The sequence below is a fragment of the Pleurodeles waltl genome, chromosome 4_2, assembly GCF_031143425.1.
Source record: "Pleurodeles waltl isolate 20211129_DDA chromosome 4_2, aPleWal1.hap1.20221129, whole genome shotgun sequence".
Taxonomy (NCBI): domain Eukaryota; kingdom Metazoa; phylum Chordata; class Amphibia; order Caudata; family Salamandridae; genus Pleurodeles; species Pleurodeles waltl.
Window position 1 is genome coordinate 17680062 of NC_090443.1, and position 18394 is coordinate 17698455.

Genomic DNA, 18394 nt, shown 5'->3' on the forward strand with positions numbered 1-18394 from the left:
CCTGAAATATATTTTAATATAGATGTACTATCTTTTAGATTTGAAGGGTGATTCAGTATTGAGTGCTTCCTTTTACCCATATTTTGTATGGTATCAAGCTTGTTCCAGTGTGGGAGGTAAGGCTGAACAAAAAGTGCAAATTAAATTGGCTTACCAGTCCACTGCAACACACTACCTTAATTAGATGGCTTAGGGGTTAAAATACGTAGTCACAGTCAACAATCAATAATCGCCGGTTCCCAAATTGCTCATGAGTCAAATATCATATAAAAAGAGCGTCCTCACTTGTATGGCCGGCGTACAAGAGGTTCTTAAAGTGCTCCTGGGCCTTGGTGCCCTGTCAAAAATGAGACAAGACAGGGAAGGACCATGGTATTTCAATACACCCTCCTCTAACCCAAAATAGCTGAGATTTCCTTTTCCTCCTCCTCGTAATTCAGTTAACAAAGTTATACAAATCTATCCCAAGGGGGACCCCAGTGGAGAATTAAAGAGGGGGGTCCCAGCCCAGCCTCTTCCTGGCGATGACGGGTGAAGGATGGGCTCACCATTGGCCCCCAGCGCGCGTCCCGCATAGCGGGAGCGCTTCCGTGACTTAAAGGGCCTCCTCCGCCCGGTCAGCAAATCAGAGCATCCCGCGAAGCGGGCGCGTCCCAAACAGTTAAAAGGCTCCTGCCCCGGCACCAGCAGCTGTAACAGCGCGACCTGTGCAGCGGGAGCGCTTCAGTGACTTAAAAGGCCTCCTCCGCCCGGTCAGCAAATCAGAGTGTCCCGCGAAGCGGGCGCATCCCAAACAGTTAAAGGGCTGCTGCCCGGCACCAGCAGCTGTAACAGTGCGTCCCAATTGAAATATTACATTTCTAAAAATAAAACTCATGGAAGCACCATCAAGAAGCACGGTTATTAATATAGACAACTTATCAATGTGGTTGAATAAATGTGAAAGATGTTCTTGCCTTTTGTTATTCTTATTTATTTATTTTCCTTCTTTCCTTACTTTTCACTGTTGCTTGCTTTGTAACAGAATTACTTTTTACAAATAAATAAATGTTTAAAAATAAAAAGCATATGGTCACCATAGTAGACATGCTTGAGTCATCTGGCAACTAGCACATTCTTTTTCTGAACTAAATTAGAAAACACAAACAATGAGTCAGATTTACATGGCCCTAGTGCCTATTAGAGCCACACTAGCGTCTTTTTTTTACGCTAATGTGGCGTTAAGGAGGCCTTTCCCCTTTGCCATATTTACAAAGTGGTGCAATGCTGGCATTGCTTCACTTTGTAATCCCTTGTGCCACATTATACCTGTGCCAGGTATAATGTATGCAAGGGGGGCGTTCTCCTGCAGGGAGACCCCAAAAAATGACACAGTGAAATCTACAAGATTTCACTGTGAAATTTTTTTCATAATTTTTAACCCTGCTCGGGGCAGGTGTTAAAGTGACGGGCCCATAGTAACTTATGGTCCTCCCTAGTGCTTTGCTGCACTTCCACTATAATTGATGGCACTATCCAGCAAAGTGCCTCAATAGCTATAGTCGAAACGAGTGCCATGGTGCACCATATTGTAAATACAGCGCACACTTGGTGTCGTTAGTGGGGGGCGCAAGGAAAGTGGCGCATCAAAGCAGATGCGCCACTTTCTTGTAAATGTGGCCCAATGTCTATGCCATTCAGTTTAACACTACTTTCGAGGGCGAATGTGTTACATTACAGTATTTCAGGTTTGGTTGTTTAGGAAATCTGGTTGGGATCATAAAACACTTTCAATTCGTGTTGCCCGAGCGACACATGTAAAACATGTTTTTAAAAGAGAAGTGTTATCCTTGTCAAAGTGGATTATACACCCTCTACGCCGGGACCACAGCCAAACTCCAAAATCGCCTGCAACGCATTCAAAACGCCTCGGCCCGCCTCATCCTCTACATACCCCGCAGCAGCCACATCTCTGCACACCTGAGACACCTGCACTGGCTCCCAGTCAGCAAAAGGATCACCTTCCGACTTCTCACCCATGCACACAAAGCCCTCCACAACAAGGGACCGGAATACCTCAACAGACGCCTCAGCTTCTACGTCCCCACCCGACTCCTCCGCTCCTCTGGCCTCGCACTCGCTGCTGTCCCTCGCATCTGCCGCTCCACGGCGGGTGGGAGATCTTTCTCCTTCCTGGCGGCCAAGACCTGGAACTCCCTCCCCACCAGCCTCAGGACCACCCAGGACCACTCCGCTTTCCGGAGACTCCTAAAGACCTGGCTGTTCGAGCAGTGATAACCCCCCCTTTTTCCCCTAGCGCCTTGAGACCCGCACAAGTGAGTAGCGCGCTTTATAAATGTTAATGATTTGATTTGATTGATTTGATTATATCCATGAATATTCGAAGGAGATACCGCTAGGGTTACAGAGACGTAAGTTGTACTTCCCTAGTCCAGCTCCTCAAGTTCCCTCAAAGGGGTATTTAAAAAAAATCTGTCTGAACAAAGAAATGAGACCTTCCAGATTAACATGCTTCTTCATCAAAAATAAGGGCTTTCTTTAATGGAAGTTAGACAACAAAAGCACTCTGCACACCGGTCAAGGAGTTCTTGAATCTACAATATTTACATCCGGGTCTGGTAAAAGCAGGTTTGTTAGTCCATCTGACTGTCTTCACGGCTTACAGAAGGTTCCATAAGAGTTATCTTTCATCAATCAATCAATCAATCAATCATAGAATTTATAAAGCGCTCTACATACCCGTGAGGGTTTCAAGGCACTGAGGAGGGGAGGGGGGCTGCTGCTGCTACTGATCGAAGAGCCAGGTTTAGAGGAGTCTTCTGAAGGTGAGTAGGTCTTGGGTCTGCCGTAGGTTGGTCGGAAGGATGTTCCAGGTCTTGGCAGCGAGGTAGGAGAAGGATCTGCTGCCGGAGGTCTTTTGTTGGATGCGGGGAACGACGGCGAGGGCTAGCTCAAAAACATTAGCAAAGCCACGAAATCTCACATAGGCAAGACCTACTGGCTTGCCAATGCTTTTTAAAGCTTTTTGCTTAAATTGCACAACTGCCCACCAAGCTACAACTTACAACAAAAACAGCTAATTATTAATCGCATAGGTTGTAGGAAGCTGGCTCTGTATGTACTATTTCAAAGTAAGAAATGGCATGCACAGAGTCCAAGGGTTCCCCTTAGAGGTAGGATAGTGGCAAAAAGAGATAATTCTAATGCTCTATTTTGTGGTAGTGTGGTCGAGCAGTAGGCTTATCAGAGGGTAGTGTTAAGCATTTGTTGTACACACACAGGCAATAAATGAGGAACACACACTCAAAGACAATTCCAGGCCAATAGGTTTTTGTATAGAAAAATATATTTTCTTAGTTTATTTTAAGAACCACAGGTTCAAGATTTACAAGTAATACTTCAAATCAAAGGTACTTCACTTAGGTAACTTAGGAACTTTGAATCAGCAAAATAGCATGTAGTTTTCACAAAAATGGCAATAAGCTATTTTAAAACTAGACAGTGCAATTTTCAACAGTTCCTGGGGGAGGTGAGTGTTTGTTAGTTTTGCAGGTAAGTAAACCACCTACAGGGTTCAAAGTTGGGTCCAAGGTAGCCCACCGCTGGGGGTTGAGGACAATCCCAAGTTACCACACCAGCAGCTCAGGGCCGGTCAGGTGCAGAGGTCAAAGTGGTGCCCAAAACGCATAGGCTTCAATGGAGAACGGGGTGTCCTGGTTCCAGTCTGCCAGCAGGTAGGTACCCGCGACTTCGGAGGGCAGACCAGGGGGGTTTTGTAGGGCACCGGGGGGGATACAAGTCAGCACAAAAAGTACACCCTCAGCGGCACGGGTGGCCTGGTGCAGAGTGCAAACAGGCGTCGGGTTTGCAATGGAGTTCAATGGGAGACCCAGGGGTCTCTTCAGCGAAGAAGGCAGGCAAGGGGGGGCTCCTCAGGGTAGCCACCACCTGGGCAAGGGAGAGGGCCACCTGGGGGTCGCTTCTGGACTGGAGGTCGGATCCTTCAGGTCCTGGGGGCTGCGGGTGCAGGGTTTTTACCAGGCGTCGGGTTCTTAGAAGCAGGCAGTCGCGGTCAGGGGGAGCCTCTGGTTTCCCTCTGCAGGCGAAACTGGGGAGTTCAGGGAGGTCAACTCTGGCTACTCACAGGGTCGCAGTCGCTGGGGAGTCCTCCCTGTAGTGTTGTTTCTCCGCAGGTCAAGCTGGGGGCGTCGGGTGCAGAGTGGAAAGTCTCACGCTTCCGGCAGGAAACATGCAGTCCTCTAAAAGTTGTTTCTTTGTTGCAAAGGTGTTTCTTCTTTGGAGCAGAGCCGCTGTCCTCTGGAGTTCTTGGTCCTTTTAGATGCAGGGTAGTCCTCTGAGGCTTCAGAGGTGGCTGGACCCTGGGGGACGCGTCGCTGTTCCAGTTTTTCTTGAAGTGGGGAGACAGGCCGGTAGGGCTGGGGCCAAAGCAGTTGGTATCTCCGTCTTCTCTGCAGGGCTTTCAGGTCGGCAGTCCTTCTTCGTCTTCAGGTTGCAGGAATCTAGTTTCCTAGGTTCTGGGGAGCCCCTAAATACTGAATTTAGGGGTGTGTTTAGGTCTGGGAGGGCAGTAGCCAATGACTACTGTCCTTGAGGGTGGCTACACCCTCTTTGTGCCTCCTCCCTGAGGGGAGAGGGGCACATCCCTATTCCTATTGGGGGAATTCTCCAAAACCAAGATGGAGGATTTCTAAAGGCAGGGGTCACCTCAGCTCAGGGCACCTTAGGGGCTGTCCTGACTGGTGGGTGACTCCTCCTTGTTTTTCTCATTATCTCCTCTGGACTTGCTGCCAGAAGTGGGGGCTGTGTCCAGGGGCCGGGCATCTCCACTAGCTGGAGTGCCCTGGGGCATTGTAACACGAAGCCTGAGCCTTTGAGGCTCACTGCTAGGTGTTACAGTTACTGCAGGGGGGAGGTGTGAAGCACCTCCACCCAGAGCAGGCTTTTGTTTCTGTCCTCAGAGAGCATAAAGGCCCTCACCACATGGGGTCAGAAACTCGTCTCTCAGCAGCAGGCTGGCACAGACCAGTCAGTCCTGCACTGAACAATTGGGTAAAGTACAGGGGGCATCTCTAAGATGCCCGCTGTATGCATTTTTTTAATAAATCCAACACTGGCATCAGTGTGGGTTTATTATTCTGATAAGTTTGATACCAAACTTCCCTGTATTCAGTGTAGCCACTATGGAGCTGTGGAGTTCTTTTTTGACAGACTCCCAGACCATATACTCTTATGGCTACCCTGCACTTAAAATGTCTAAGGTTTTGCTTAGACACTGTAGGGGCATAGTGCTCATGCACCTATGCCGTCACCTGTGGTATAGTGCACCCTGCCATAGGGCTGTAAGGGCTGCTAGAGGGGTGACTTAGCTATGCCACAGGCAGTGTGAGGTTGGCATGGCACCCTGAGGGGAGTGCCATGTCGACTTAGTCATTTGTCTCCCCACCAGCACACACAAGCTGGCAAGCAGTGTGTCTGTGCTGAGTGAGGGGTTCCCAGGGTGGCATAAGACATGCTGCAGCCCTTAGAGACCTTCCCTGGCATCAGGGCCCTTGGTACCAGGGGTACCAGTTACAAGGAACTTACCTGGGTGCCAGGGGTGTGCCAATAGTGGAGACAATGGTACATTTTAGGTGAAAGAACACTGGTGCTGGGGCCTGGTTAGCAGGGTCCCAGCACACTTCTCAGTCAAGTCAGCATCAGTATCAGGCAAAAAGTGGGACGTAATTGCAACAGAGAGCCATTTCCTTACATAGGTGAAACCTATTGCATTTACCAATGCCATACCCATTTATCTAGCTGTCTCACACACTATTCCCATCTCACTACTATAGTTATCTTCAGAACTTCACGTACAGCTTCTTTTCCATGCCTTTTCAATTTTTCTGTTTCTCAAACACACTCTCTCCTCATTATGCATCTGTGGCCTGCTCTCCCCGTCTTTCTCTCTTTCTCACACACTATTTCTGCTTCTCTGACGCAATGTCAGTAACCACTCTCTGAACAAATTAGCTATCCTTCTCATTTTTGTCTATTCTCTGCAGCTCTCACTACTATCTAGTCACCATGCCACATAATTCGACTACACGAATACACTACACAACACACAATTCCACACCACACAAATAAACAACTACAAATTCCAATACAACACACATAATTCCACTACACACTACATACATCCCCTACACTACAAAACTAAAGACATTGGTAAAAAAAAGCATTATCAGTTACAATGACAATTGCTCTAACTCTCACAAATGTGAGACCTATTGCATTGCAAATGTCTGTTTTACAATCTGCTACCTCAACTTCTGTTGGTACCATAAGTTAGAAAACATGAGTATAGTGGCTTGTTACTCAGCACTCTGCGAGAGGGTGGCGAAACCTGAGTACTCTAATTGTACATTCTGTCCTTCAAACCTCGAGCACCGAACTATTGATCTCTGCCCCTCCACGCCTGGCCCTTTATTAGCATGTACTGTTTTCCACAAAGCCACAGTAAATTGAAAAAAGCAAGCATATGAACAGAGGTAAGATTAACGAGGTTGGTGACTTGCTGACTGTGTAAACTGATACTTGATTTTACAGAAGATTAGAGTCAGGAACATGAATCTAAATTGAGCTTCCTGAGAAATAATCTTTACCATGTAGCCTTTTCCAAGCAGGGTCTTTCCCACACAGTGTTTACCTCGAAACTAAGGCCCTTATGTATACTTCAGTTGCATGAATTTGCGTCATTTTTGTTTACACAAATTTGGCGCAAACCTTACTCCATATTTATAATTTGACGTTAGACACATCTAAAGTCAAAATATAGGAGTTTGCGCCATTTTTTGGATGCCTGCACCTACCTTGTGTCAATGAGATGCAAGGTAGGCGTTCCCATCTAAAAAATGGTGTTATCCCCACATTTATCCCCGTGCTAAAATGACGCACAGGTGTGAGAAGGGGCTAAATAATGGTGCTTTGCACCATTATGTAACGCCTGGGTCAGACCAGGCGTCAGGGGACCTGCGGACCCACCCTGGAATGGGTCACAGATGCCCGCCCCAAGAACAGAGGGACACCGGAGGATGGGGGACCCCATCCCAGGTAAGTCCAGGTAAGTATTTTTTAATTTATATTTTTTTGCTACGGGCCCTAATTTGGGGCACCCTGGGCATGGGACAGGGTGCAATGGCCATGCCCAGGGGACACCTGTCCCCTGTTCTGGCCATTGGGGTGGCGGGCATGACTCCTGTCTTTACTAAGACAGGAGTCATGTTTTTGGTGGTTGTGTGCTACGAAATGGCGCTAGTCTGGTTAGAGGCATTTTTTTGCCTCTAACCAAGCTAGCGTCAATTTCTGACGCACAACGCCCTCCTTCCCTACAGCCAACCCCACCCGGCTAACATCTTCTTCTAAGACGCTAGCCCAAGTTTAGTGCCAGCTTGCACCATTCAATAAATATGACTCTCGGTTGTTGTTGTTAAATGACACAAGCCGGCACAAAACCTTTTGCGGCTAAACAGCGTTGGCGCAGTTTTGCAGCAAAAAGCATAAATATGGGCCTAAGTCATATGCAGGTATCTGTACCTTTACCACGCAGTACTTTACCATGCAGCTACATTTAAAAAAAAAATAACATACCTTTTATGTTATTTAAAAAAAAGTGGTTTAGGTGCGGGTATGGGTTAAGGACGGTGAGGGTGGTAAGAGTGAATATTAGGGTTTAGGGATAGGTAGATGTAAAGGGAGGGAAGAGTGATTTTAGGGGTGACCTGGGTAGAAGTAAAGGGAGGTAAGGATGATTTAATGGTTTGGAGTGGAGAGAGGTAAAGAGAAGTAAGGGTGATTGTATGGTATGGGATGGGTAGAGGTAAACTGATGTAAGGGTGAATTTAAGGTATATGAGTGAGTAGAGGTACAGGGAGATAAGGGCATATTTAGAGTTTAGAGTGTGTAGAGGTAAAAGGAGGTAAGGGTGATTGTATGGTATGGGGTGGGTAGAGGTAAAGGGAAGTAAGCACACTTGATGGCAAAGGCATGAGTTGTAATGGTGCTCTGGGATTGATGCTTTAACCTCTTAGTTCAAGGGCATTTCCACACTGAATTTGGACTCCCCCAGAGTGAATAAACAAAATATACAGCGCACAGGCTGTTAACAGAAGCTATCTTACCATAAGTTCAAAGGGCATGCCGGGCTTGAAGTACTTGGGTGTTTTGGTGAAGAGGATTTTATACGGTGACGTTACGATACGAATGTCACTGAACTCAGCCTCCACCATGTCACTTCCTAAAATGAAAATACAGAAAGTTAAAAATACATCTAAAATGCTAAAAACAAAATCGTAATATGTCGATTTTTGGAAGAATATGATTTTTTAATATGTTTTTTAGAAGAATGTCAGGAATAACTACCAAGAAAAAACTGTGGCTATCCTCAATAGTAGGATGAAGATTAGCAATGACCTGGCTTGGATGCATATATGAATCACTGTATTTAAGGTTATTTAAGTTGTGCACAGCAAGCTATAAAGCAGTGAGCAGTGTTCAATATTGCAGAAACAAACAGCCTATCCCATTACCAATGGTTCACAATATTTGCAAGAACTTTCCTACTAAAAGAGCTGGAGTTGTTCACGTGCCTGACTACTTGCTCCAACATCAGCCTCAGGTCTACTGATAATGTAATGTTTTGAATCTCAGTTAGTAAGCCTTCCTATCTGGTACTCATTGTAATAAATTCTCAAATGTCATTTAGGGGCACATGTACGTACCATTTTTCCTCTCACAAACGGCCCGATTCGCAGAATAATATGTTGCTTTGACTCTGCTCTCATAGAGGGGACTTGTTTTTGAAAAACAATCAATGAGCTAGATTTATAAGGAGTTTTCTCCCTGCACCTTGGACCATAAATTCATTTCCGTGACTGGGACTGCCACCTTACATGGCAGACCAGGGCAGTTAAATCTACTAATAGCAATTCAACCCTGCAGACAGAGGGTCGGCGATCACTAAGACTTGGTTGCTCAGTAGGGAACGTGGCACAAGATCAAGGTTTGTACTAGCAGTTCCAACTATGATTGCACTGATACAAATCCTGTGATTCACCCCTCCACCCCCCTACATGGGGTGTGGAACTGAAAGTTCTGTGATGGTTCAGCTGTTCCACTAAATTCTAGATGGCTACCTTAATGTTTTCTTTGTTTCTTAATCTTCTTGAATGAATTTACATATATCCAGTTCTTTCTATAGTGAAATCACCATTGGCTTCAACGTGTGGTGACAGTGTATATTTTCTTTGATGGATTTTGTAATCAAATAGATATGAGACTTTCCATTTTACAGTCAACGCTTTTGTAACTTCTTTCAAGCACCAATAGCCTTTGGTGTTTTGGGAGCCTTTGAATATCAGAAGCCTTCCATATTTTTTTTTTAATTTACCCCTTTTCTGCTTTTTTCACTGCAGCTTCTGATTAGGTCTTGAGGAGCTACCTGGTGTGGTCCACAATTGATAGTATTCAGCCCTTTTGGCACAGAAGAACCTTTCCCACTTTCAGAGCTTTGTATGGCTCAAGTTCTACCAGAGGTTTCTCAAAAGATGCAAGGATTGACCTAAAGTGGATAAAATCAATCTGAAGATGGCACCAATGCATGAGGTAATGTGTGACCATGGTCCACAAGATATAAGAGATCTCATTATACATCACATATTAGTGTCTCATTATGACAATTGTCGTAAAGTTCAGGTTGCCAATGCTACACTTGTTTCATGCTTGAAAAATTCTCTATATTGGTGGGGAGACATTGACAGCTTGAGCCTGTCTTGAGCCTGAAGCTTGGTTCTGGTTCAGCTCAAGGTCTTGTTGGAACCTCAAGCCCATAATGAGGTGAGCTTTCATGTGACATCTGCTTACCACCCTCACTCTATCCAGGACATGGTGTTAAGTCTAGAGCAGCAGCCATTGGAACTGGGGAACCTGGTTCGAGTCTCTGTGCTGGCTCAACATCCTGTGATTCTGGATAGTTCACTTAGGGCCTGATTTAGAACTTGGCAGACGGGTTACTGCATCACAACGGTGTCAGATGTCCCATTTGGCAAAATTTAAATACCATTGTATCCAATGGGATTTAGATTTTGGCGGACAGGACATGTGTCACCGTTGTGATGGAGTAACCCATCCACCAAGTTCTAAATCAGATCCCTTAATCTACCCAATGTCTTAAAAAATTAATGTGACATTTTGTAATACAGTTGGTGATGCAAAGTGCTCCAGTACCAACAGGGTTGAGTTTGCACAATATAAAAACTAGAGAAAATGCACAAAGGGTCACAACAAAGCATTAACATCAAAAGAAGAGACAAATAGCCAAAGTGAAACCAGAAAACGTGGATAAATTGCGGCTTCCCAGTTTAAGTTGTGTGATGATCTCAGGCAAATATTGTATTACACCAAAAACTCCTTTATCTTCATAATTGATATGAAAGGACTTTAAAATGTGTGATTTCAGAATACTAGCTGCACAAGAACATATTGTGTTTGATTTATTAGACTATGATGTTGCTATATAATAATCTTGGCTACATACAAGGTTCACAAAACAAATGTCTTGCCTCTTGGTTCGCTAACAGCACTGTCACCTGTATGGGGACGATGACTGGAATGCTTTGAAGTTCGTTTAATTTCATAAAGTTTATTTGGCAGCATGTTAGCAACCATAAAAGTCAAGCACAGTACAAATAAATAAATTATTAAATGATGGATAGAATTTGCAGAAGAATAAAGTGCACAAGTGTTGAGGCACATAATACAGTGCTAATTGATGATTATAAAAACATCAAAACATTGTTGTCTGCGAATGGACAGCAGCTTTAAAAAATGAGCCAACATTAAAAATCACATCCTCATTATCTAGAAGTAGTAATAATCTGAATGCAATTATGCATTATCTAAGTTCAGAACAGTCCTTCTTTAAAATTGACATATTCAACAGGCCCAATTGAAGTTTAGTTGAGGATTTGTTTTAAAAGGTTCTCATCTCTGAGCGATCGATTAATTTAAACGTTTATATGCATTTATGATGAAATTAAACTAGTCGCAAATAAATGGTTAGGGGGTGCTCATTTCCAAATTTTGTTAAGGAAAGTAATTTAATAAAGATTTTGGGGCCGCTATCCAGTTTCGCACACATTGTGGTCGATTCACAAAGATAAATTAAGTTGTAAATGTAGGCATATGAATTAATTTACTTTTTCATACCAGGCAGTAATCCACAAAGGGATGCTGGCATGCATACATGCATTCACAAGTGCTGGATGCTTCGCCATGAGTGCTTCCCTTCAGTAATAGTTAATGTTTAAAAAATTACTTTTTATAAGTACTTCTTAGTGCAATGCTACAATGTGACATATTAATGTCAAAATGTCCACAAGTTAAAGAAACACACTTTTTTGAATTCAGAAGAGACTTTTCATATGACATGTGATATTTGTTATATGATACATATAGGAAACATTTTCAGGGCTCAGGTCGTGCACAGGCTTCAAGGGCCCTATTCATTTCTTAACTCTCCCACTTCTAGTTTTCCAAGTGAACTGAAAACTGTTGACAAGGCTCCCGCAGGAAAATACTGGGCTCATATTTCGCTACAGGGCTTTAGGGAAATCATTAATGCCTTGTGTATTGTCTAGCACCTATATGAGTAGAAGAAATGTTTATGAATGTTTTTTTGCTCTAATAAACACTTCTTTATTCCAATCCTTAACACCCTACATAGGACATATTCATTCACATTCCTGAATCATAAACCCACCAATGTTTAACCACCTCCATCACTCCTGTGTCTTTCTCAGATTTGCATCAACTTTTCTACTTGTGCCCAACCACCTGTGTTTTCTCTCCATGAACATAAAACCTTTCAACTCATTCAGCACTTTCAAAACCACTCTGATACACTACTTAATACAACTCGAGAAGCCCTCATTATCTTCATCCCTCTTCTGGCCAGCAGAACCTGCACACCCTGTTTGTATATTTATTACTCTACTGTGAATGTGTATGTTGTCCCCTCTAACTATATATGCAAATATCAACACAAGTGTCTGATGGCGCACACGCTGTGTCTCACGTAAGAAACTGTAGGCTTGATTTACTGTAGTTACTCCGTCAGGGTAACAGAGTATTTTACTCCACCACCCTGACAGAGTAACAGCGCTCCAAATTTAGAGATGTCCACAGCTTCAGCCAGCATCACTTCCCAGGACTATCACAATGTAGGAAGCTGGCTATAAATGTAGTGTACCGAATGAAGGGGGACACTATGCAAATGGTCCGGATGACCCTTATTGGTTTACATGGGGGTAAAATGATAATCCCAAATGCTCTATTTTGTGGCAGTGTGAGGGAGCAGTTCAGGCTTATCAGGCAATGTTTAGAAAAAAATATTTTGATAGAATGTTTCAACACCCTTTTCTTACAGGTACTACTCCCATTGACTTCAACGCATAGAACCGAGGCTACCACCGCTAGGAGGACCTGTGCACCCGGACACACCACGGCAGGTAACCCAAATCTGCTGGTGATTCTAAGGTCCTTGGCCCCTACTTGCCTTAAGTCCCGAACAACAGTCTTGTAAGTTGATGACAAGTGACCCTGTGTAGTGCATGTTCTTTACATAGGATAACATTACAATGTTCGAGGCTCATGCCTCAAATCTGACAGCTGTATTTTCCAAGTGTTGCAATATTGCTAACTCGAGAAGTATTTACCTTATTCTGAGGATGTTGGTGTGTAAAGTAATATAAAAACTCACTGTTATTTTTCTAAAATTGGTCTCAAGTTTCTTCTTGAGTGTGTGTCTCATTTACTGACTCTGTGTGTTCAACAAATGCTTAGCGCTACCCTGCAAGCCTGACGTGCTCGCCCACACTACCAAGAAAGAGAGCATTTAGGGTTATCACTTCAACCCTTGTAAGCTAATAAGGTCCACTTGTACTATCTGCATAATGTACCCCTACATTTGGTACATTACATAGATAGCCAGCTTCCTACAAGGAGTGATTCCATATATCTAGGAACTTAGCAAGTGAACGCCTGGTTGATATGTTTTGATTTTTTGATGTTAGCAATTTCCAATAGGAGGATGGATTTGGCTGTAATGCCTCTTTATCCTCCCATGGTGTGGAGTTTATTTTTCTGGTAGACCGAGGCAGATGGCTTTTTGTGGTGCAGGCCATTCTGAAGTTTACTGTGGCTTTGAGGTAGAGCCAGTGGAGCGCTCTAAGAATAGGAGTGATATGCTTCACCTTTTTTATGCCTTTGACAAGGCTGCTGTTAAAGTGTGATAATACTAGGTGTGTCATAAGAAGGTTGGATAGTAGGCTTGACTTTCCTGTCCTGGAAGAGTTGAAAGGAGGCAGTTTTGGCCAGCCAAGTGTGATAAGGGGAGTAACATAGTCATTTTATGACAAAGGATTAAACCAGAAAATGTTCTGTTGATCTACGTTGTGGGATATGCTTAGATGAGAATAGGCCAAGCCATATTTGTGCAGCTGGAAAGGTTTCTCAAGGGTAGTGGAGGCAGAACTGTTTTTTCAGGTTTTAGTTTTAGGACAAAGGAGTTTAGGAGTACTCTCAAAGTTGCCATGTTTGAAAAGATGAAAATTTGAATGTCAATATGGGTATCTTCAGCATATTGATTTATGCTGATTCCCTCTTCTGGATTTGTGACTCTCCGTGGAGATCCAGTAGAAAGAGAGAGAGGTTTGATGAACTTGACATTTTAATATTAATAAAGGGGATCTGAATGAATGCACTATGCATGCATGAATGTAAGCATTGGAGATGGTCTGTGTGGATGGTGATCTGAAGGAGTGTCCTTGCTGAGATACATGAATACGTAGTTGAACACTAATTCAGTTCTTCATATGAATAAAAATGGTGCAGATACATTGACCTTAAGCTGTATCAGAATAGATTTTGTTCTGCACAAATGTATTTCACTTACCCGCTGCTGTTAAGACAGTTACAGAAACATAGATGCTGCGATCGATGAGTTCATTAATGTCTTTAAAACTATCCATCAACATCTGTCTGGTCAGTTTTGCTTCTCCGCTGCCTTCAGATATCTGGAACAACATGATGCAGGGCTGATATGGTGAAGGAACTATGGCCACATTTACTAGCTGCAACCCTGTCTATGTGTAAGTATACACACTTGTAAAGGAATCAAAACAATACAAATTGAGCAAGAACATAAGTCGTAGCTTGGCAGCATTATTACAAGAACTGACACAATGTGTGTGGACATCAAGATGGCATGATTTTCTATTGAGGACTTTACCTCGATTCTTTGAAGGGATGATGGCATGCTTTTCTTTTCATCATCAAACTTTACTCCAAAAACAACAAAGGCATCACCCTCTACTGGCCTCCCATACAGATACCTGTTGGAAGAGAAAAGTGTTCAGTTTTTCGACAAGAGTATTCATTGTGTATTTCAGCGAGTCAGTGGCTATACACTGGAATAGATAGGAAGGTTTAAATTGACAAGGTGCTTCAAAAGGGAATAGGTCTACCCTTTAACCTACATTTTGGGGTAATCCAGAACATACAGAGCTTTTAATTGGGGATGTGAATACCACAGAATAAATTAATGTATGATCTGGACACAAACCACAAGAGTATTCCATATTAGTATAGTTTATGTGACAGCTAGCATTCAACGGTTTGTACTACATTACCCAGAAATGCGCTGGAGGTATTGCTCTGATTAGGTAAACTGTTCACTTTCAGGACAAAGAGAATAGATCTAATGGAGCATTCATCAGAGGGACTTTAGGAATATGCCTGATTGGAGCAAATGTTCGTTAAGAATACTTTCAAGAATAGACCAGAGCTCAGATCGTTCTTAACTGGGCAAAAATTAAGATTAAATCTGATCGTTCAGCAATAGGATTTTAGGATTATGTAAACAGGATGGCTTGTTTTCAGTTGGTATACGTGAATTGCAGATCAGATTGATTATTCAATACTCATAGTATACTTAAGCTTTGGTCAAAACAGAAATATTGTTGTTTAAAGGAATTTTAACCATAGAAAACTTTAGATAGATTGTTCTTTAAGTAGAGCTTTCAGGCAGGCCAGAACAAATGGAACACATTTTGCAGGACTTTGAAAAAGGTCACTTTCTAACAGGACATTAGAAATAAGCACAAAAGACTGAATGGCTCTTTTGTCATACTTTGTGAGTAGACTAGACTAGATGAATCATTTTCTATTCGGACTTTGGGAGAAGAAAAAATAGTTGGATGGCTCTACTATAGAATTTTAAGAACAAACCAGATCACATGGATTTTTCCTGTAGAACTTTAAGAGCTGACAGACCAAATTAATTATTTTCTATTCGCCAGAAATCGACTAGACTAGAATGGCTTAATGGTTCAGTTGTAGAGCTTTAAACATATACCAGATTAGATGCATTGTTCTCTCGTTAAATTCTGGAAATAGACCAGAGCAGTCATATGGCTGTATTGCTATTGCAGTACTTGGAGATAATACACTGAGAGATTAACCTTTAGAAGAACTTTTGGAACAGACCTGAATGGTTGTCTAGTATAGACATCATTAAACTTTGTGAAGACCCTCATTGTAGGGACCAAGGCCAGACAGAGCTGGGGTAAGGTTTGAGACTATGATGACAAGGAGAATAGAAGCTACTTCAAGCACTTAAAACACTATGAATACCAATAGCATTTTAAAATGTACTTGGCATACTATGCTTTTAACAGTAACAGCTCAACATCATAGTAGTGATTAAAATGTTAAATATATTGACAAATAAACTGCATCAATAAATACATTTTTTCAAACTTTCTTAGAGAACATATCTGCTCAGTCCTGACACAAATTCTGTATATGTCTTGTCTCCCTTGAGTTTGAAATATCAGATTCTTTGTGAGTGAAAAAGCAACACAGGTAATAATTTTTTACCTTTCTTTTACAGTGCTATCACATGGCTTAAGCCCTTATTGAAATGTTTTTGTCTTTTTTCTTTTTATTAATATCCCATATATGTATTTTAAGAAACATTTGAGGTATCACTCTGATAAAAAAATGTGCTTACTCGGGAGGGAGCTCATCATAAAAAGACAAATGTCCAGTAGGACTTTGAGAACAGGCCATGTAACTATGAATGTTCTTTAACAGAACTTTGAAAAGAAGAACGGAAAGGGTAATTTTTCAAAAGGACTGTGTCAATACTTCCTTTTGGATGGAAGAAGATTTCTCTACAAATGCAGGCATTTTCCGATCAGAGAGGTAATTCTTCAGTACAAACTGTGGAATATATCACTCAAATGCTCTCATTCCTCTTAAGGTCAGTTTTTTTGTATGTGAATCTCACAGTAAAGCTATTTTATATCAGGCAAATTATTAATGTTATACTGGCAAATGTCAATAGCAGCAATAGTGGTGATGTGAATAAAAAAAATAAATCAAATAGTATACAAAGACTATGCAGAATATATCACCACCGTGCCTTCTGGTGCATCCCAAACTCCAGACATATGCTCACCTGGGGCTCCTTGAGGGATTAGACATTGCAGAAGGTGCAGGAAGAAAAACTTCTAAAAAACACATGGAGGGTGATGCAGCATGCAAAGAAAATAGGAAAATTAGTTATACCCAGGCAGCAGCCGTAGACGCTGCTGAATAAACAAGGAACAAAAAATAGAAAGAGCACTACAGGAAGGCTGCAAAGGCGAAAAAATGATTCTCATCTGGGTTATAGTGCATTACAATTCAACTATCTTAGGTAACCAATAGTGTGCTCCTGTTAACCCGAAAATAAAGTTTGTGACATGTCAAAAAAAGTAAACAGGATGAGGAATTGTCCAACACAAAAAATGCCTGGTAAGCAGGTATTCCTCCACAGGACAGACATCGATGCAAATGGTGTATTTATTACTGACCTGTGGTGGAAAGTCCTAAAACCAATGAAATACAAGTATCTGTGAAATGTGCCAGTCTCTTACTTGCAATGTCAACCATGCACGAACAACAAAGATATGAGCCACAAATAAGGTTCTTCAGAAACAAGATTTCTCTTTTTGCCACCAATAATTTACCTTGCTGTGATGTCCACCCACACTTCATCACCACTGACATAGAAGAAGGGAATCCTTGGTTTTATGGAAACTTCAAAACTGGGCAGCACTGCAGGAGGAAGAGTAGGTAAAGGTGTTAGTATGTTATCATTTCTTTGAACCAAATGTTCTCTGCAGAGAAAGAGGTCGACGTAGTGAAGGTTTGCAGCAAAAAACACACATAAAACGTTGTGATATAAAAAGGCTTTGGGAATGTGTATGCTTAGTTGATTGTGTAAAGGGTTTTAGTTGAGATGAGAGTTAGGCTATGGATTTGGGTTAGGATAAGACATTAGATTAGGGTAAACAGGTATCAGTAGGAAAAAAGGGTAGGACACAGACTAATACCAAATGACAAAGTGACATTTGTGTGTGTTATTTGTTACTGGTTAGAGTTACCTACTGCTAGGACTAGGCAAGGACTAGATGAACTGTAAATTAACATGTAAACTTCAGAATCTTATGAGGGTGCACAAACATAGTGACGTCTAAGATATCACAGGGTGCCCTTACCGTACTCTTTTACATCAAACTGTGTGGTGTAATTCTGCAGAGGTGAATCCTCAAACCGGGCTATAATTGTCCAGGTCCCCAGGCTGAAAAAGGAAGCATTGTTAGCATTACAGCTGCCTTAACTTTTGTTTTGGATCTCAGCTTCATTGTCACACATTTCCCTAATGTGAGATCTGAGTTTTATCACGTTCATTTATTGAATTGTAGTTGCATTAATACATTGCGTCACAGTCCTGATGATAAGTTGAAGCACATTAGTGGACTTGTAACATGCTACACTGCAGACTGGGCTTGGCTGAGAGAATGCCAGATTGTAGTGTGGCATGTGTGGGAAACGTTTTTATGTCGGGTGTGATGACCAGCGTGGCACATTTAATGTCATTGTGTTTAGATCTTAAGTGCAACATAGCATATTGAGGGACAGAAAGCGGGATAAATATGTGATTATTATGGCCTGTTGGATTTATGGCAACGGATGGCCTGTGAAGGAAGTGTTTTAGCGTTGTGCGTAATAAGTACCTAATGTAGTGCATGTCATTAAGATTTATCAGTCACAAGAGCAAGGTTAGTGACTGACTTTATGTATGCCGACTCTGATGAGATCAAGTGCAGAGATAGATCAAAGTAAATCTTTACTAGCTTAATTGGATGATATTCATCATTTTGATATTTCAAAACTATTACATTTCAACTTTTTACAATGTGGCAGAAAATAAATGATCTTGTTTTTG

At 42.3% G+C, this 18394-nt stretch overlaps 1 protein-coding gene across 1 annotated transcript in view; it reads right to left on the reverse strand.

Annotated features, from left to right (window-relative positions):
• Window positions 1-18394, reverse strand: part of C3 (complement C3) — a 236948-nt gene that overhangs the window by 159947 nt on the left and 58607 nt on the right. The window contains exons 6-10 of the mRNA XM_069230418.1: window positions 17664-17746; window positions 17133-17220; window positions 14348-14450; window positions 14012-14132; window positions 8181-8296 (exon numbers count right to left, since the gene is read on the reverse strand). Of these exons, the coding sequence (XP_069086519.1) occupies window positions 8181-8296; window positions 14012-14132; window positions 14348-14450; window positions 17133-17220; window positions 17664-17746 (511 nt within the window). The remainder of the gene's footprint in view (window positions 1-8180; window positions 8297-14011; window positions 14133-14347; window positions 14451-17132; window positions 17221-17663; window positions 17747-18394) is intronic.